Source organism: Vicugna pacos, chromosome 11 (assembly GCF_048564905.1).
Source record: "Vicugna pacos chromosome 11, VicPac4, whole genome shotgun sequence".
Lineage (NCBI taxonomy): Eukaryota > Metazoa > Chordata > Mammalia > Artiodactyla > Camelidae > Vicugna > Vicugna pacos.
In genome coordinates, this window is record NC_132997.1 from 73,872,723 (window position 1) to 73,893,539 (window position 20,817).

Here is a 20,817-nt window from a genome sequence, read left to right on the forward strand (position 1 = left end):
GTGAATAAACATACACATAGCTCCCTTAACGTGTTTATTTTCAGCCTCTAGGGTTGGATGGTAACAAAGGTGGGGCAGTGATAACCTCGGCTATTTAGATTTAGAAATAGCTCCCATGTAAGTATCTGTCCCAGGGTTGGCAAGTGCAGACCCTAGCAGAAGGGCAGGCCAGGAGGGTCCTCTATCGCAGCGGGCAGCTGACAGACTTGACCCCTGGGAATCTGCAGACCCAGATTCCTGACCCAGTTCTCCCTCGATGGGACTTAAGTTACTAAATCTTGGAGCCTTAGTGGTCTCCTCTATAAAATGAAGGAAACTCTATCCACCAAGCCCTAGATGATCAGGTGGGATCACAGAGATTAAAGCAGTCTGTTGGCTTGACAGTGATTCCTGTGCTGGGTGGTGTTACAGATATGCATCTTAGATTGATCAGTTTGCTCTACTTATTTATGACCTAAATTGCCTTCTCTCCTAGAGTCACTGATAGTAAAATGAATGGGTCCTCCCCAGGTACAAATTGCTGCTTCTTCCTGGCCAGTAGCTGAGTGGTCATTCTCAAGATTAAACCACAGAGACAGAAACACAAACCAAATCATGTCTAGAATCAGAAAATTCAGAGTTTATATGATCTGGCAGATGAAAAATGCAGTGAGTTTCCTTTCCCCGACCCGAAAGCAGCCTAATTCTATAGCCTGTCTGTCGATGGCCTCCTCCTAGCTCCATGGCAACCAGAATCTCCCCTGACCCCATGTCACTTTACAAGTTGCCAACTGGCCACAAATCAGGCAAGCTCCATAGCCCTCCACTGCCTTAGGAAAGCTGGAGAGGCTCATTGCCCCTGCTGTGAAGGACCAGCAGACAAGGAGTAATGGGATGGTTAGCATTCCCCGCAGCTCTGCAACGATGTGGTGGGGGAATTTCACGCGTTCAAGCATCCCGAGGGATAACAGGTGTTAAGGCTCTCTGTCAACACTAAACTGCCCATAAAGTGGGAGATTCTTTCATTGTTCAACTGCCCCATAATAGGGACACAAGGCAGAAATGCTGATGCATGTCTCTAGCTTCCCAAGTGGGTACCAGTCTTTCTCCAAATGTTCTTTTGTGAATGGGTCACCTCCAGATTGAAAAGGACTGTGTCTCCTCCCCACCAAGTTGTCTTCCCAACATGGGGGAGAGGCAAGTAGCTGAAACACAGATGCTCCAGAATGTTTTGGGTACATAGAGAGATGGATGATGGGTGTCAAGCGTAGGGGGCGCCAGAGGCTGTTTTGTGAGCTAACATCTGGGCTGCAGAAGGAAGAGGCATGTCTGGAGCTGGTAGGTGGTTTTTCTGAAAGAAACCAGGACTAAAATTTGTGGTATTAGGTGGGAATTTCTGGTACAGAATAAGGAATACGGTTCTAGAGACAGATAGACCTGGGTTCAAATCTTGGCCCTATCTCTTATTAGCTGTGAGACTTTGGGAAAATTGTTTAATGTCTCCGTACCTCAGTTTCCTCATTTGTAAAGTGCAGGTTAATGAAAGCATCCCTGTACGGCTGCTTTGAGGATTCAGTGAGGTAGAGGATGTGAATGGTGGGGATAATGCCCTCTCTCCTCGTCTCCCTGCTGGGTCATGGCTCATTTGGGAGCAGCTTGCACCAGCACTCCCAGTCCTCCCAGTTAGGTGCTGGAAGAGAGCTGCTGCCTCCCTTTCCCTCCTTCTCCCCCTCCCCCAGAGGAGCAGCCAATCTGTCTGGCAAGCACCTAACAACCACGGGACCACACTTTCCAGGTGCTGGGCTTGTGGTGTCAAAGGCCCTGCTGGTGTCAGGGCTCCCCTCTGGCCCCCTGATCTACCCACATCTCCTGCTCCAAAGCACCCTCCTGATGTCTGCTTTTCCCTTCATGGATGAGAAAATCAGGCCCATCTCCCTGTGCGCCTGGGACCCCACAGTCTTCTTCTCAGGCTGAAAGTTGGCAATACTCAATCTAGGCCATTACAGAAAGCCAACCATCAATAAAGCTGATGGATGCATTGATGGGGACTTGCTTGTCTTTCTTGAATCTATTAATTAGACCAGAGGAAAGGAGAGCGCAGTCGCAGGCAGTGTTTCGAAGCGCTTAGCATCTGATAGCAAATGGTGGTAACATATTAAGAAGGCTCTTAGCGGGCCATTGTGTGGTCCTCCTGCTTCAACCCTGATGTGTGCTTCGAAATCCACCATTATTTAGGCCAGTGGTTCTCGGGGGAGCAGCACTGACCTCTAGAGGGGGTTTGGAAAATCTACGAGGGTGTTTTGGGTTGTCACCATGATGAAGACACTGGCATTTAGCAGAAGGAGAAAGATGCTAGACATCCTTCAATGTGCAGGACAGCCCTGAACAATGAAGTGTTTTGTGTCCCTCATGACTTTTAAATATGTCATTATACATATATCTAGGTAAAAATATTAACTGCTTATGATACATATTTAAACATATGTGTATTTGTATATATCTGTGCGTACATATATATATATGTATGTGTGCATATTTTTAAATTTAATATCAGCAGGTATAAGGAAAACTATGGACAAATATAACCAGCAAACTACTACAAGTATATTGGTTGGTTGGATAGCATGGACTTTTAATAACTCCATTATACATTTCTATTTTGTTTCAACTTTTGTAAGACTATTACTTTTACTATTGAAAAAACAACTTAGAAAGCCAAAAATGGCAAAAAAAAAAGCAGTTTATAGGAAAAGTCATGTCCTGGAGATATGATATTTAGAAATAGTTAAACTTATTTAGAAATAAGTTTATTATATACTAATCCAATAAAATCAGGTATCCAAAAAATGCTTATAATTTTCTGAGCCTAGAAACTAAACTGCTTCATTCATAAATACAACTTATATTTTTGCAAGGTTTTGATATACATTAAATTTTCTGAGAATTCAATTACTATGGAAATGGAGAGGTGAATGTGAGGAATTGTTCACCACTTAGTAAAATCCAGGTGCTGACGCCATTGCTGCCGACAGCATTCGGGTCACTGATATAATAAACGTGTCGGTCAGCGTTTGAGGCTGTGACAGTGGCACTGATTCTGAGCAGGGGTGACTGCATCTGGCTATTTCACTGTGTCCTCATGCACAGACTCAACTGAGCATTTCCTTTCCTTTTAGTTCTCTTTTATATTTGATTTAAGATGTATATTTGATTTCTAAAAATTTCACATGTAGGTAGGTTATATGCATCTCATGTAGGGTAGTAAGGGGGCATTACAAAATGTTTGCTATGAAAAGGGCTTGTTGGAACTGACAGGGTCAAATGCCACTGATTTCGCTTCCAGGATCACAAGACAACATCTTCCCCAATGTTGACTTTCCAGTCACTCAGTGGTCATAGCAGAGGAAGTCTGGAGATGGATTCTGCTTGTCACAGCACATGATGACCCATCTAACTTTGTGTAAAATGGGATCTTCATCTCTCCAGGGGAGTGAGGGTAAGCAAGGGACTTCCCCCACACACCAGAAGGAAGAAAGCCATCTGTCAGCAGAAAGATGGAAGCAGAACCAGGCTGTGCTACTTACAGAGGTCCTCGGTGGCTGCTGGGACGAAAGCCGCCATGGACTCATACAGGTCCTCGTCACAGCCGGGGTTGAGGGAGCATTTCATGAGCAGGTCTGTGGAAAGGTGCGCCATGGACTCATACACAGCGTCGGACTCCTCCCCTTGCATCAGTTCCTCTTTAATATGACTCTTCAGCATGTCCACAGTTTCCTGAAAGAGAAGGTGGGACCCACAGGCACACTGACTGGCACAGCCAAGCTTTCCGGGTAGAGCCAGGCCCCTGAGTGGCTTGTGACAGCAAAGGAAAGGCTCACATACATCAGGGTTGCAACTGTGTGTGTATGTCTGGACTTCCCAGACTGAAAGCTCCTTGAGGCCAGGCTCCAAGTCTTTTTCTTTGTTTTATGTTCTTGATTTTAATCTTTGTATCTTCCTCCAACACTAAGAACAGAGTTATGTGCTCAGAGGAGACACTTGTTAAACATGGAATGTTCAGGGGATACAAATGTAAAACTTTCTCATGAGCACCCATCATGTGTCGGGGCGGTGCTGGGAATGTGCCTACGCATTATCTCATAACATCCTTTCCACCACTGCTTAAGAAAGTATCCTATTCCTTGGTTCACAGATGAGAAGCCACAGCTCAGAAAAATCTAGTGCCTTACTCAAAGGTCTGCAGTCTTGGCTTCTGACCTTTATGTTACATCCCAGTGGTTCCTCAAAAGGGAATCAATGGCACACAAGGGTGTAACCCTTACTGATTAGCCAGATGGAGATTCAAATGTTCCAAACAGGGCTGCAGCTAAGGTGTCCCTGCACTTATGCATAGTCAGAGGTCCCTTGGGAACTTGGTTCACTCTGTTCCCGCTCCTTCCAGCAGGCTGCTCCAGAGTGCCTGACAGCACACTTCAAAGTGCCCCTCTCTGATTTGTATCCTGTGCTCAGAAGGAGAGCTGATCTTGGCTGAAATGCCCTGAAGTCAGGCAGGCCGCGCTCCGTCATTTTGCCTCCAGGCATTGGTGAAGCCAGAGAGCTGGCTTCTCTGAAACCCCTGCACAGCTTTTCCTGGTAAGAAGCTTCGGTGTTTCACAATCCTCATTTCAGCATCAACCCACAAAAATTCTCACTTTCATCATCACTACCCCAAGAGAGGTAATCTGCTATTGACACCCTGTGTTGCTTTCCTGATGAGATCCAAGGAGCAGACCAGGCGACAGCTGTGCAGTGGTGGAGACTCAAGGTCCAGTATTGGTTTTGATGTGACGGAAAGGGGAAATGGGACAGTTCACAGAGGTCACAAGCAACACAAGGGACCTTTTGGGGGCAATACTGAAGATGCATGGGTTGAGGCGATTGTAGTCAGACAGCAAAGATGATATGGGAAATGTGAGCCAGATTAACTTCAGTGCAAGCTGGAAGTGCATCGTGCAACATCCCTGTCACACAGAGTAGGATGACAGGCCCCAGCTTTTACACCAACTAGGTTCAAATTCTATCTCTACCCTTACTTGTGGGACTCTTGGCACAATGACTCTGCCTTTCTACACTCTTGCCTACTTTGTTGGAGAGATGATAATACTATCAACTTCAAAGGATTGTGATGAGGATTAAAGAAGATAGTGCAATTGCCCATTAAATAAATTCAATAAGTAGTAGTCATTACTATGGACACATATCATTAAGTACGTCCTTAATTGAAAAAAAAAAACTTTTGGCAGGGAAATAAAGCACCTCATTGTATACGTTTTAACTCAAAAGTAAAGCCAAGTAAATACTCATGGACCGTGAACACCTTTTAACCTCATTTGTGTCAATGAAGCCCAAAACGGGGACTCATGCTGTTCTGCTCATTCAATACTCTTAATACCCTCTAAATTTTGGGAAGCCCCCTCTATGTGTCTCAGTGAGTCACTGCCTTGTAGACTAGCTAGTACAGAGCAGAGAGGTAGGTTTCTGCAGGGGGTGTCAGGCTCACCCCTGTCTGGAGGTAGAGAGCAAGACTGGATTGTGTTTATTGTTCCTTTTGAGATCACAGCCCTGTGTGAGAGGCTGAACTATTCCTGTCTCACTGCTGTGAATAGTGAAAATGGAGGAAAACCAGACAAGGGTAGAGTCAGGAAGGGCAGCTGCCTCCAAAACAGTGGAAGCAATCCTGGAACATGGAATGAGGCTGAGGTACAGGGAGAGATTACACTCAAAGAAGGACCCAGAAGTCAATGATCCAGGAGGACCTGGGGATCCAAAACCAGAGGAGCAGATAAGCATTAAGACAGGCAGAGAGGCTCAGAAAGAGAAATAGGTCGTCCGCAGAAGGTGGTGCCTCAACAGCTGGCCTCCCTGAAGCCTCCGGTGCAGAGCTTTACTGTGGTCTCTGCTAAAGAAGGAACCAAGCCTCACACAGTTCTTCTGGGCCTGATGGTGGGCAAGGCGGCTGGGAGCATCCTGCCAAGGTGCCTTGGAAGTGGGTGAGGAGGTGACTGGGAAAGAGGGATCAGCATCGACCTTCAGCAGATTCACCCTATAAATGTCTCTGTAAATGCATTGAGGGTGGATCTCAGTGCTTTACATACATTATTTCCTTCTATCCTCAAAACAACCCTATGGTAGAACTATTATTATCTTCTTTCTGTGTATTAGGAAACTGAGAGAGAGAGACAGGGGACAGATACATAATTTGCCCAAAGTCATGTGGCTGACAAGTGTTGGTACAGGAATTTGGACCCAGGTTCATGTGACTCCAGGGCTCATCTTCGAAGCCCACACACACTGGCACCACCAGAAGAGGCACATAAGGACAGGCTAGAGATGAAATCCACCCATGTCTTTGGTGAAAAGGCAGCCCTGGAACCATACAGTGCACTTCCAATCCCAGGGGCCCTCCCGTCTTGACTTACCACATACTCGTCGATGAACTGCCTCAGGTCCCTGAAGCCATGCTTCTCGGCAATGGTGTTGGGATAGTGGCCATGCTTGTTGGCCACACTGTAGGCCTGGAGGGCTCCCGGGCAGGTGAGCAACAAGGCAGTAAGGTTCTTCAGTCCGTATTTGGCAGCAAAGTGCAACAAAGTGGGCAGCTCTTCATTCCTCTGATCTGAAAAATTTTCAGGGAAAACTTAATGGACAGATAAAAAGGAAAGCACAGGGCACCTTGTTCATGGAGACGAAGCTGGCAAGCTTAGCATGGCATCCAGCAGGAGCTCAATCATTACTTCTCAAATGACTGACCTAACATCTGACAGCTTCCTCTGCGGCACCATTGAAGATTATGGTCTCACATGACTGAGGAAATATGCTAATTAATTAGCAAATCTAATCATTACTATCCTATCTTCTTTCTCTAAAAGGATCAGAGAATCCCGAGAAATAATATTAGTTCAAAATGTGCTGATGTTCTAAAGGCATAAACAGCAGCCACAAAGTACAACAGGAATCATGTTTTGACCAGCTCTGCCAATTACAGAGCACTTTCAAATGACAGCTTTATGCTGATTAAAAGAAAGAAGTTCATCTTCTTAGCTCTTATTCCCAATTTTATAAAGTATGCCGAGTAATCTTGGGTATGTTACGTAGCCTTTCCATGGCCCCTAGTTCTGAACTAGAAAATATTTCCAGGCCACTTCAAAGGGACCTGGGAGGATTAATAAGACAGTTTTCAGTGAGCTCTTTGTTTAGGACAGGTTTTGAATGATAGTATTAATGCTCGTGAACCCCAGGATGTCCATTAAGTCTTTGATTTGTGGGAAACAGAGCACTCCTGAGAGTCACTGGATCACCATGACTCCTTCCATCTACTAATATCCGGATACAGCAAGTTAAACTCAACCAAGGACACAGACATGTTTGTACTGTGGAGTTGGGGGACAAACCTTTTTTTGTTGTTTTTATAAAAGTTTATTTTTAAACCCGAGAGTGATTGATCAATAGATAGATGATAGACAGATATATGAATATATATTTTTTACGTGTAAACATATGCATGTATTTTAAAAATAAGACAATAAACCCAGCTTCCTATCCACCAGGATATGATCCTTGCAATGAAGGGTCTGTAAATTTCCCCAGAATCCCTCATGACTGTCAAACTACGAAATACTCCCTCCTGAGACCCAAGTTTAAAAATAGAGAATATTAACATCTGCTGGAAGTGATGCAAGAACATTCCACAGTAGGAAAATGGGGACAGGCAACAAGAGAATGCTCCAAGGAGAAGGACTTGAAGATAACAGAACTTCATCCTTGTGGTTCTCATAGGCTGTGGAAGGATGGGACGCAGAAGCAGGTAACCAGGGTCTTGGATCACCTTTGTGCCGTGCAACCACAGCATGAAGGAAGCATGGTGTCCACACCATAACAGGCATCCTGTCCAGCACGCCAGGCACCATCCCCATGCAAGTGGTTCTCCTGGCTCCCAGCATGTCACATACGCACATGAGACTGCTCCTCCCTCATCAAGCAAATATTTGTTTTGAGCCTACAGTGAGCCACCCCGGCACAGTCCCAGTCCTCCCTGAGCTGACAGCCTCGCAGAGAAGACAGATACAGCTGAAGAGTGCCAGGACAGAGGACACTCAACATGCTAGGATAGCCAACAGCATGTAGATGTAACCTACTTAAGGAAGTGCTTCCCAAGCTGCTGCAGGAGGAGAGGAGGAAGAAACCGCATTCCTATGGGTCGATGTGGCAAGGGGCAGGGTGGAATTTTCATCAGGTAAAAGAAGTTCATACCTTCCGCAGAGCAGAGCACAGAAGCCGAGGGAGGGCATGGAGAGAAGTGAGAGCAGGAGCCCTTTGGGAAGGGTTTGTAAACAGGGTAAGGAGTTTGGACTTTGTCTAGAAGATAAGTAGGCACCACAAAGGGTTTTGTAGCAAGTGGGTAAGATATTCATATTTACTGTTTGGAAGAATCTCAGGCTAGCCAGTGAAGAATGAATGCTTCTCCAAGAATGAGCTGTAGAGCAGAACCGGCAGAAAGTACAAGCACAGGCTGACTGCAGGCTGAGAGCAGCAATCTGGGATCAGCACACTGCTGGTTTCCTGAGGTTGGACTAGTGACTTACTTGTCATCATATCTTCTTCTTCCAGCTGGTTGATTCCAAAGAGGTGCAGCCCACTTGCAGGGATATTATTCTTCAGGGACTCCGTCAGCAGTTTATCAAGGGTCTCTGTGTTGTAGGGTACAATTTTAAAAGCCTAAATACAAAAGTGAAGACGGTCAGATTTTAAATCCAGCTGTCTCCCATCTAGCAGATTTGAGATTGATGAACCATGAGCAGAAACTACTTGCCCAGAAAACTCCAGTTGCCTTTTACCATCCTTACCTGACACATGAACTCGACGGGATTTGCAGCTTTGGACAATAAATTCCCAATTTCCTCCATGTCAGTATAATAGCTGATAACGGTTTCACACACCAGTAAATTTCCGGAATATATCTTCAGAGAAACATTCCCAGATGAAAGGTCTGAACAGAAGAAAAGATACTATGGAAGTATTCTTTTTTTATATTACAAGGGGACAGGGAAAAGTGTTCATGGATTCATCTTAATGGTAAAGAAACTGACGGCTGGAAGAAAGATCTTGGAGGTGAGCTGCACGATTGGGAAGAAAGGGAAAGACTAGAAGTAGTAGTGAGCAGACTAACACACGGGAGGGCTCTGAGTCAGAGGAATTATCCTCATTGGGTCTGAAATTTAATTTTTGGAAGATTTTCATTTCTTTTGTTCACTACTGTAGGCCAACTGTTGCAACAGGCAGGAAGAGCTGAATTTAAAGCACTTTATACAGAGGCCAGTGGTCGCCAGAAGGGGGAAGGGATCCTGGCGGGTGAGACTCCGTGCTTCCGCCCCGTTGGGCCAGTAGAACTGATTCACTTGCTCTGCTGTCGTCACTACTATGTACTCCCCTAGGTGCTCTCTCTTCTACACCACAGGAAGGGGTTGTGAGGAGGAAAGAAAAACCTAAAAATACACCAACCACAAAGATTCGATTCATAAAAGAGGAAATGCGACAAGTAGAGAACATGGAAAAATACTCAACCTCACTAGTAATCAAAGAAGTGCAAATTAAAACAACGGACTACCGCTTAAAAATATACCAAATTAGCAAAAATATTCAAAGTGATAATGCCTAGTGTTAGTGATAGTATAGCAAATAAAGTTGAGAGTAGTAATATTTCAAAAGGCAATGAAGCTCTATCTTCCAGGGCCCTTAAAAACGCCCATTGTTTCAGGGATTCCTTCCACCTTGAGGAAACAATCCTAAATACAAAAAAAAAAAAAACTACATGCATAAAAATGCTCAATATATCATCATTTAAAACAATAAGAAGACAATAAGAAATCAGAAATTACACAAATATGCAACAATGAGGAAATGAAAAATTGAAAGATGATACTTCTATTCAACTATTATATCATTTTTAAAATTACAATTTTAAGATATAGGTCCAACACAAGGGATTGGTTTTATAAATTATGGTACATCTATACAATGGATTACCTTGTTATCACTAAGGATCATATTGTAAAAGAATATTTATTAACATGGGAGAATACTCTTAGTGTATTTCCAGGTAATGAAAGTCAGTTACAAGACAGTATGAAGCTATGTACACAGATGGAGAAAAATACAGAAACCAGTAACTTCCTCTGTGTAGGGGATGTGCAGATGGATAATTTTCTATTTACTTTCTTTTATGGTTACTGTATTCTTCAAATTTTCATACTGAACACACATTACTTTTGTAATAGAAAAAATATAATTATAAAACGGAAAGTTACAAAGTCCACGTAATAGCACAGGGGAAAAGGGATGGAGAAAGGATAAATTAAGAGTACATAAAGAAAAAAGAGTATAAGATAATAGATACTATTGGAACAATTATGTTTTTAAAAATTGTAAACAAAGACATAAAAGAAGGAGTGTAGGCTGTCAGATGACTTTCTTCCAACTTTTCTCTAATTTCAAAAATTGTTAATATGTTAACTTTATAAAGATAAACATTTTAATATATCCATTCCCCCACCCCACCACACATGTGTATTTTTTCAACTTCCTTTTCCTTTAAATAGGACATGGCAACCAAATTCAAATCTTGGCTGTCACTTTCTCCAGTGGCTGAACAAAGACAAGACAAGTAAAAGACAACAAGAGGGGGGCCTCTTCCTTAACACGATGCCAAATTTTTGGAGGTTCCTGAGGCTACTTACTGGGAGCTTTCACGGAAACAGTGTACTCATTCTCCAGCTTGGCTTCCGCTCTTATTGAGGGAGAATCCTCAGGTGAAAATTCTGCTTCTGTCGTCACCCTCTCATCCAGCTTACATCTCACAATGATGTAGATAGTGGTTTCTGCCTGGAAAGGGAGACCAGTCACCATCCCCTCTTCCTCCTGGGTCCCCTGTGAGGGCGCTGAGCCAGAGGGTCTCTGTGGCTCCCGAAGCCCCAGCTCTGCCCAGTGAGGCTGCTCCAGAGCAGGTGAGGGGTCTCTGGTCTGGTGCCGGGCAGAGGCAGCTTGCCATGGGTCCCAACAAGACAAGTTACAAAAACTCAGAGTGAACATTGATAAATCTTTACAGCAATTTGATGAGGTACTTTACATCTGTTGACCCTAATAATGACTTTAAAACCTGGAGCTTGTATTTTATATGCCTTTATATTTAATTTTTATAGCATTTCTTTTTTTATTGTATGTATGAAGGGCCCACAGAAGGATCGGAAATTTACAAAAATAAAGTTAAAAAAGAGTTGTTCACCACAGATAGTTTGAGAAGCACTATTCTAGACTAGCCTTGCTACTCAAAATGAGGTCAAGGGACCAGCAGCATTGGCATTCCCTGGAAGCTTGTTAGAAATGCAGAATCGCAGGCCTTTCGTGGACCCTCTGAACCAGAGCCTGCATTTTACCAAGACCTCTGGGTGACCTTACAGAGTGAGAGGCACTGGCTGAGAGAAGCCCTCTTAGCTTCTGCAACTTAAGTTGTTTTTAGGTGGACAAAAATAACTTACTGGAGGATTAATTTTCCCAAGGCATTGAGTGACCCGAGTCGCTATTTTACCTTGCTTTGAGATCTTTTGCTGAACATGTCAAATGGAATTGTCTGTTTTACTGTGCTGGTTACGCTGACTAAGCTCTTGAGACTTTGAACTGGAAAGGACAGGTTCTCCAAAAAACAGGGGAAAACGACAAATTTCTGGCCATATCTAATTCCCAAATGTTCACTGTAAGATTCTGCTATCAAGCCCTTGTAAAAGCCTTCATGACAAGGGCCACGACTCCACAGCAGGTGAGAGGGAGACGGGGTCCTGGCTCATGGAGACTGCTGAGGGTAAATGTGAAAGTGTTTATCGCTGACCCGACTCCTGCTGCAGACCCAGCCCTGTCCCGCCTGCTCCTTCTCCCAAGAAGCTTGGGGAGCTGGAGAGAATGAGTCTCCACTATTGACAGTCATGACCCAATCCCAGCCCTGCTGCCCCAGGACCCAGAGACCTGGAGCAAGCAACAAGGAGAATCTGGGTCAGTGGGAGCCAGCATGGGAGAAGGGGCCAAAGCATGGAAAACCAGGGAGGCAGGTGAGGGGTATCACCCTTTAGTTCAAAACCCTCTCCCCAACAGGCACCCACCAGTCTGATCTCAGGAGAAAAGGGACGTGGGGAAGGCAGGGAATAGTACAGGAAGACTGAAAACTAAAATGCCCACAACGGCCTGGCCAGTAAGGAAAAGGAGTCAAGCGGGCTGAGTACAAAGAAAGGGGAGGGGAGGGAACCAGCATCCTGGAGGATGCACGCCCTTTCTGAAGGGCTGCTCAGCCCAGCCACTCATCTCAGGTCTGGTATTTCCAGATTTTGATTCAATGGAAGCTGTAAACAGATTTCCATGCCCAATTTTATAACACTGTGCAGCCCAAACTAAACATGTCTACGAGTTCATCCAGCCTGAAGCAGTGGTTTGCAACCCCATAGAGGGAGTCCTTGCCCAGTGGCTCATGGCCTCAGGCTGTGCAGAAAACCACTCACAAGCACAGGGAAGCCAGGACTTCCTGTTGCCACGGCAAAGTCAGCATAGGGCTTGTACCCATAGGGAAGTGTTTTCTGCTCTAAACCAATATCACACATTTCTCATCAGGAAAGGAAAGATAATGAAAAACTATCAGTACTATGGCAGGATTCAAATGACAGTGGCCCATCAGTTGGCCTTCACCTTCAAGTCACCTCTTAACGTAGGTCCCATCCCTGAAAATGTTAGTCATGTTATGCTCAAGCATTAATCTTCTTTCTTTTGCTTGCAAGCAATGCAGGCCAGCAAGTTTCAGCCATCAAGCTTCAAGGCACCCATTTGGGCCATGCTAGGGAACAACTGACAGAGAAGCAAGCTCTCCAAATGCCCCACAGTTCCTTCCTCCCAGCGCTATGCTGGTAGGAACAGACCCAGGCCTCTAACTCCACGGCTGGCATATAAATGTCTTGTAATGCTCATGTCTGCTGGTCTCTGACATGCTCTAAATTTTTGATCCATGAACTTAAAGTTTTAGACTGCTAATATATACATTCCTGGGCTCATCTTGCCTTGATTTAAAGGAGAGAGGTGTGCCAGGTCCCAGACATTGGGGTTCCCAGGATACCTAATGTACAGGGAAACCCCATGAGAAGGCTGGGATTACACTGAGGTGCAACAGTAGAACCCTGCTCCCTTTACTATAACAAGCACATCCATTGAAAAGCCCAAAAGCCTGTGCTCTGACATCCATCAGCCAGCCCCAGGAATGCCTACCCCACAGCGAATGCGGTCCGGCTGCACCACCATGAGGTTCCCAGGCGGAGTCTCCGGCGGCAGGCCCTGCTGCTTCGAGTAGGAAAGCACCTTCTCGTCCTCGGTCTCAGTGTCAGTGACTGAGTCACAGCCAGAATCTATGGCACAGAGAGCACCAATGAATGGAAAGAGAAGGAAGAAGTGCTGGGCATGTCTCACCCCATTAAAACCCCAAACATTACCAAATAGGAAACGGTTCCGAATCTCAAACAAATACAAGCTGCAGGGAGTGACTCAAGAAATTATGAAAGAGACTCTCATGAGGAAAAGTCAACCACCTTGGAGGCCACAGGGGAGGGTGACAGCAACAGGATGACAGTGGAGAGAAAAGCCAGAAAATCTGAGGCAGGCTGCTGTCTGGGGCTGGCAGGTCTAGTCTCAAACAACAGGCTTCTGGATGCCTTACATCTGGACTTCTCATAGAGCTGACTTTGGTGTTTGTGAGGAAAGAGGCTCCTTCTCCTCAGGTGGGGTCAAGAATGGACTGTCCATTTAAAGGTCATCTTTTGAACATCAAGTAAAACCTGTGCTCTCCAGGAAGCCATTATTCCACAGGGCCATGGCTAGCCAATGTACCCGCTCTGGAGTAACAGTGGAAAACCATCACTTTCAAGAAATTTTAGATCTGTATGACCAGGTTCCAAATCAGTACCACAGCCAAAACTTCTGCTGTGGAAAGACTGATGCACAGACTCAGAGCAGGGGAGCAGGGGTATGCAGGTGTATGGGGTATAGCACAGAATGAGATGGTGTTCAGATGGGGTAAGTGGAACCTACCAGAGCTCTAAGGCAGGGGCTCTTAACCAGAGCTCATCAATTGGATGCAAGATTCCATATATGCATGCACACTTGTGTGTGTGTGTGTGTGTGTGCGTGTGCATGTGTTTGCCTACACTTCTCTGGAGATAGTTCAAAGCTTTCATCAGATCCTCAAAGAGGAACACAATGGTTAAGAAGGGTCACGAGGAGAGGGAGGGTTTCTTGGGCTTGCTCTTCTTCACTCCTAAATCACTCACAGAGCCAGCCAAGCATGCTAGGCACTGAGAAGACATGAGGGTGATTGAGACATCCATCCTGTCTTCAGAGAGCCCACAATCTAAGAGCTGGAGAGAGATAAGGCTGATTCCTGCAGGCCAGCCTCCCAGGGAAGGAGTATGATCCATCCTGGGAGAAAGCTGGGGTGGCACATCAGCCCATGGATATGTCCCCACACAAAGCTGTAACACAGGCTTGCACCCTAGACCCCACGTCATGCTGGGGAGAGGCTATGCTCCCATGACCATGAAGGCTGAGGCAGCGGAACAGAGCTAGGGGGCCAAGGCCCCACCGTGTCCTACTACTCTAACTGTGAGGCAAGGACCTCTGGGACTGGCTCAGGCTGGGGGAGGGGCTGAGGCTTCCCAGATATGCAACTTAAAAGCTCCACAGCCTTGGACAGGGGTCTTGTCCTAGAGCCTGACACTGGTACTGACAGATGTCTACACACTGCGATGGACAGGGAGGCACGGACTCCTGCTGTGTGTCCCCTCTCTGTGGTTTCTCCCAAGATGCACTATTTCTGAGAGCCAGGCTGAGTACAGCCTAGTCTCTGACCTTGTTTGTGCAACAGGAATCCTGGCAGAACTCAGTAATAAGAGATGGGGCAAAGGAACCTGGGAGTTCTAAGGAGGGTGATATTATTTTTCAGTAAGCATCAGAGCCATCAATCTCCTATATCTCTCTTTTCCTTTCGATCCCACTGACTCCCCTCTCACTCAGTGCTAATTATCCCCCTGCAAAGGCTAAGTGCAGTAGTCTCCCCACCTCCCTGCTTTCCAAAACAAATTAACTGAAGGCTGCCATTTTCTCCACTGGATCTGCCCTTCCCCACATCTTGTCTCCTTAATCAGTGACTTCTAAAAAGTCAGGGTCCACCCCTGTGGACTGAGCTGTACACGCCACCCAAATTAACTCCCACCCACCACAGGAATCTGTGAAAGAAAGAACCAAAAAATTAGAGATAATTAATATTCTTCTTCTTAATTATATAACACTATATCAAGCTTTAATTTTGTATTATTAGCTACCTAGACATGCCATTTTTTCATTCCTGAGGTTCTCCCTGAATGAGAAAATAACCCCAATGACTTAAAACATTCAACCAGTTACTTAAAACTGCAAGAAGCTCCCTGGAGCTACTTACTGCTCTAGAATTGTTTTGACATTATCCTAAGTGGCTAGAGTGGTGGGTACCAACTATTGTCAATTACCTATTCTAATTTATTATACAGGTATAACCTCCTGGGGATAGACCCACGGTACAATCTATTGCTTCAAAAAAAAAAATCTCTTCGTTTCTCCCAAATTACTGACTCAATCAGTTGGCTAGCTAGAGTCAAAGCTCTACTGAATGCAATCAAGAAAAGAATACAGAAACAGAAATAAGCCAAACAAGAAAGGAGGATAACAACAGATATGGAGAAGAATTTTAGAAACATATTGATGTGAAAACTCTATGCTAAGAATTTTTTTAAGTGTCAATACAATTTTTATATAAAAATATAAATTACCAAAATTATCTCAGAATAAGTAGAAAATCTGATTTATAAAGTAAATTTCATGCAAATAAGGGATGAAATGTACAGCATGGTGACTATAGTTAATAATACTGTATGCACATTTGGAAGTTGCTAAGGGAGTGAATCTTTAACATTCTCATCACAAGAAATAGAAAAATTGCAACTAAAAGAAAAAAGACGAATTTAAGGAACTGATAACAGAAAATGGTATCACGGGGTTCACTGCCTTCGGGTTTTTTAATGGTCTAACTATGCACTATTTGTCAAGATAGTTATCACAAAAAGCCTGTGAAGTTTTAATAGAAATCCAGTTGTTGACTACATAATTCTCTGAGTAGGAAAAAAACTGTAGATCTGTGAAATTGCACAGAACAGGTTTAAAATATCTTCAGTTTGGACAAATTTTTTAATACATCAAAATTCAATTTCCTGAACTGTCAAAAACAAATAGTAATACTTGCCTCCTAAGCTTTAATAAAATAAGATACATTTAAGTATAAAAAAATCTGATTAAAACAATAATCATGGAAAAAAACTTTCTCACTTTTCAAATATAATTTAGAATCCAAATCAATCACCCTCCTTGCATTGAATTTCAAATTGTAGTTCCCACAGTGTTCTTCTTTATAATATTCAATTTTCCTATCTAAGAAAGTTCCATTTATATAGGTTTTATGTCTCCTACCAAAGCTTAAGAAACAATAAAGGGTAGCCTCACTTTATATTAAACTTATAAAAAATTAAACAGAGCAATTAAACACAATAAATAACACCAAGATCAAGCTTCATTCTCATAAACACTTAACATGTGATGAAAAGCAATAAACATCAGTACAGAATGAAAAAAAAAGGTTAGTGAGAAGGATGATTCAGCAGATATTGCTGAAAAAATTTAGGCATTCGGGATGGGGGTGGGGGTCAGAGGACAATTTAGACTCTTCCTAATTCTTATCCACTCCAAAATAAAATTTGATGGATTATAGATTGAAATGAACAATAAAACAAATTTTAAAAATTAAAAAGATAAAAATACAAGTGGAAATTTTATCATTGTTTTGGGAAAATATTTGTTTATCTTAAACTACTGAAGAAATACAATCCAAACAAGCAACAGAGATGATGACATGAATTTAAAACTTTAGTAAATAAATCAATAAAAACTAACTATAATGCTTTGGTAGCATTAGTCATAATAGCCAAAGATGGAAACAACCCAAGTGTTCATTCTTTGATAAGTGGATAGACAAATTATTCAGCCATAAAAAGGACGAAAATACCAATACATGCTATAAACACAGATGAATATTGGAAACATTATGCTGGGTGAAAGAAGCTAGCCACAAAGCCCATATATTACATGACTCCAAATATACAATATGTTCAGAACAGGCAAATTTAAAGAAACAGAAAGAAAATTAGTAGTTGCCTAGGGCTGGGAGTTCTTGGGAGGGGGTGGGTGGAGGTTGGGAGATGACAGCTAAAGGGTATGGGGTTTCTTTCTGAGATGATGGACATATTCTAGAATTGATTGTGCTGATAGCTGCACAAGTGTGTGAATATACAAAAAAAGATCACTGAATTATATACTTTAAATGGGTAAATTACATCTCAAGAAAGCTGTTTCCAAAAAATCCAATGGCAAATCACAAACTAGTTAAAAATTTGAAATAGACATGCCAAGGAACTAATCTCCTTAATATATTAAGAGGTCATAGAAATCTCTTTAAAAATACCCAAAGCCCAGTAAGTAGATAATTCAGAAAAGAAGAAATAAAATTACCTCTCCATCCAAAAAAATTAAATATCATTCATTGTCACTAATCATCACGGAAATGCAAATAAAAATTTGTTATTTCACCTTTTCAAATTAGGAAATATTTGAAGGTGAGGTAGGACAGATACTCTCATTTGCTGCTGAACAAGGTATAAACTGTACAATCTTTCTGGAAAGCCGTGTGACCACACATAGAGAAAGGGAAGTCTTTAAAATGTTCATACTTTTGGCCACTTAATTCTACTTCCAGAAATATCTCTTAAGGAGAAAAATAAATGTTCAAAATGTAGACAAAGGTAATGAACCAAGATGTCTGCTAAATCATTCTTTGCATCAGTGAAAAATGAAAAACAATCTGTCTGGTAAAAGAATATTTAAAATATTATTTTCCAAAGAGTTTGAAGTAACAGCTTATGACATTATGTTAAACAAAAAAGCAGAAAACAAAATCGTATATCTTATAGCATAAGTTATCAATTACACAAAGGAAAATGCATTCCAAAAGGTCAGAAGAAAATGTGTGGGTATATGCATAATCCTTCCCTCTCTCCCTCTTTTCTTTCTTCCTTCCTACCTTCCAAACTGTTCATGTATTTTCATATTTTCCACAATAAGAAAGCACTTTGATACTGGGGGTTGGGCGAAGAGAAAAGAAGCAGCTGAATCTTTTGACTAATCACATCACCAGCTTGGCATCATTTATGATGAGACTGTTCCTAACAGGGCAACACTTGGTAGACAGTCCCCATGTTCAGATGGTCCCTATAAACAACTCCTTCCAGTAGATTTATTCTTTCAGTCACCTGAAATGAATAAGCTACTGGCCGCTAATTCATTTCAAGAAGTCAGGCAGGATTCCATTCACTCTGCAGGGCCGTTCTGGTGGCGCTGATGGACAGCACCACTGCTCACGTTTCTTCCAGCCATATCAGCCTCTTCCACAGCACCATACAGACAGCCAGGGTCCAGCCACTTCAGCAGATTTAAACCCAGACATAAGCACCACTGAAACCCACCTGACAGAATGAGATGGCCCCAAAGTTTCCCCTTTAAACTTGCAGATTCCTCTCCACCCCTCCCCACCTCAAAAATAACACCAACTTTGCTATCCTGAGACTCAAATAAATAAATGTTTGAGTGAAGGCACTCTGAAAACCCTGAGGATCCTCCCCAGTTCAAGTATTATTAAGACACCAATAGTATCCTTATTGCTTTAAACTTTGACAATATCCTCTTAGCTCTTATGAAACTCTGAAGAAATTATAGAAAAAGACTTTCTTTGTACATCAAGCTCTTCAAATTCTCATCTGTAAAAGACTCATTTGGTAAACACTCCTTGAATTCAGTGGCAGGGAAGTTTGTCTCTTCAGAGAACTTGCCTACTTTCACTTATTAGACAGTAAGAACAAGCTAACATGGTTTTTTTCACCTTTTGCTCTTGCTGCCAGGTAGCTCGGTTTTAATTTTGTTTCTTAACCACTGTTAACACTTTCTTCCAGGTCTTGGTCTTGCTTATTTCTCTTTTTATATTGTGTTTAATTTTGACGGCTGCTTGACATACTTTGGGGATCTAGGCAGGATGTGAATCAATGTTTCTCAAAGGTGGCATCTGTCAAAATCCTCAGATATAGTCCTTATGAGAATCAGTGCCTGGGTTTTTCATTTAGATGACAATGCCTTTAAAATGAGATGCAAAGACTTTCCAGATTATCTGGATGACCACATTATAATTGGGTCCAGCCACACGGTTGCGGTGGCCGTAAGTGTTTGTATGTGTGTAATCATTTTGCAACTAGGTTACGCTACGCTGAATGTCAGAAGCTAATAAGGAAAGAATACAGGGGGCAGGATGACATGTAAATGGGACATCTGTGCCAAGTGAACACAAGAAGGTTCCCTGTATACTTCTTCACATAGAGAAGAAATGCACTGGGAGAGCCAAGTCCCACAATAACCCAGGGGAGCTGTAGCAAGACCCTTTGACAGAGTCACTGAGCTCCACAGCCTCGTGCCATGTTCGTAATGCTGCTTCAGTAAACCACCATCATCTATGACAAAGCAAGTGCAGTCAGTTTGCCTTTTATTTTTTTAATACCTATATTCGTATCTGGTTCATCTGTTTTGCTTTTGGAATTGGGAAAGAACAATAAGCATCAGGAACTGAATATGTTCATTCACATTTCAGCAACATCAAAATAATCCGTCAACACTAAAGATTCAAAAAATCTTTTCCTTTAGAAGGGAGTCTAAAAAATTATTTAACATTATTAAGTTCTAAAGAAATTATGAATTTTAAATGAATTGAGTATATGTATGTACTTGGACCCACATCAAACCACATGGACCAGCTTATAGAGGTAAGAGGGCTAGTGACAGACTCATTATTACTAATAACGATAACAATAAAACTTACCACTTACTTGAGTATTGTGGTGACTGCTTTAACAGTCTTAATCTGACTTAATTTTCATGTAAACCCTGTGAGATAGAAATCAATATCCTATTCCCATTTATAGATGGAAACACTGTGCCTGAAGGATTGAAGTAACGCAACCCAGGTCACGCAGCAAGCAAGCAAGGGGCAGAGTAGGACTTCGCCCACAGGTGTCTGTGCCAGTCTCCCTTGTGGATGTGGACCAGGGCAGGAAGCAGTGTCACTTGCTATTGCTGGTCTGGTGATGTGACTCAGCTCATGAGACACAACGTGGGCTTTTGCTCACCAACACCTGGTGGTCCTGCCTTGTTCTGAGCAATGCTGCCTTGGTTAGGTAAGCCACGACCTGCCACCACGGCCAAGTGACACATCCAAGGATGGAGTTTAAGTCAAGAGACACTGAATGCCAACTGAACCAGCCAGTGTGCTCCAGGGGCCTCTGCCCCAAGGCTGCACTGTCTGATTTTCCAATGAAGTTTTCAGACCACAGTGCTTAATGCTTCTTTCCTGCACATTGTCTGGTGCACAGTTGGGACTGTTTTTTGATAGCCTGAGGGAGGGGTAGGGTAAGGAAGGTGAGACAATGGTGTTTGCTGATCTTGACACATTTTTTTTCAGGGCACACAAGCTAACTTCTCTTGTAAGGTAATGTTAAGCTTTGGGGAAAGTACTATAAACAGGGATCATTCTTAAAAATGACC

The 20,817-nt window shown here is 43.0% G+C and overlaps 1 protein-coding gene across 1 annotated transcript in view; it reads right to left on the reverse strand.

Annotated features, from left to right (window-relative positions):
• Window positions 1-20,817, reverse strand: part of PIK3AP1 (phosphoinositide-3-kinase adaptor protein 1) — a 104,390-nt gene that overhangs the window by 43,082 nt on the left and 40,491 nt on the right. Inside the window, exons 3-8 of the mRNA XM_072971701.1 lie at window positions 13,312-13,448; window positions 10,752-10,896; window positions 8,862-9,004; window positions 8,601-8,733; window positions 6,438-6,634; window positions 3,564-3,753 (exon numbers count right to left, since the gene is read on the reverse strand). Of these exons, the coding sequence (XP_072827802.1) occupies window positions 3,564-3,753; window positions 6,438-6,634; window positions 8,601-8,733; window positions 8,862-9,004; window positions 10,752-10,896; window positions 13,312-13,448 (945 nt within the window). The remainder of the gene's footprint in view (window positions 1-3,563; window positions 3,754-6,437; window positions 6,635-8,600; window positions 8,734-8,861; window positions 9,005-10,751; window positions 10,897-13,311; window positions 13,449-20,817) is intronic.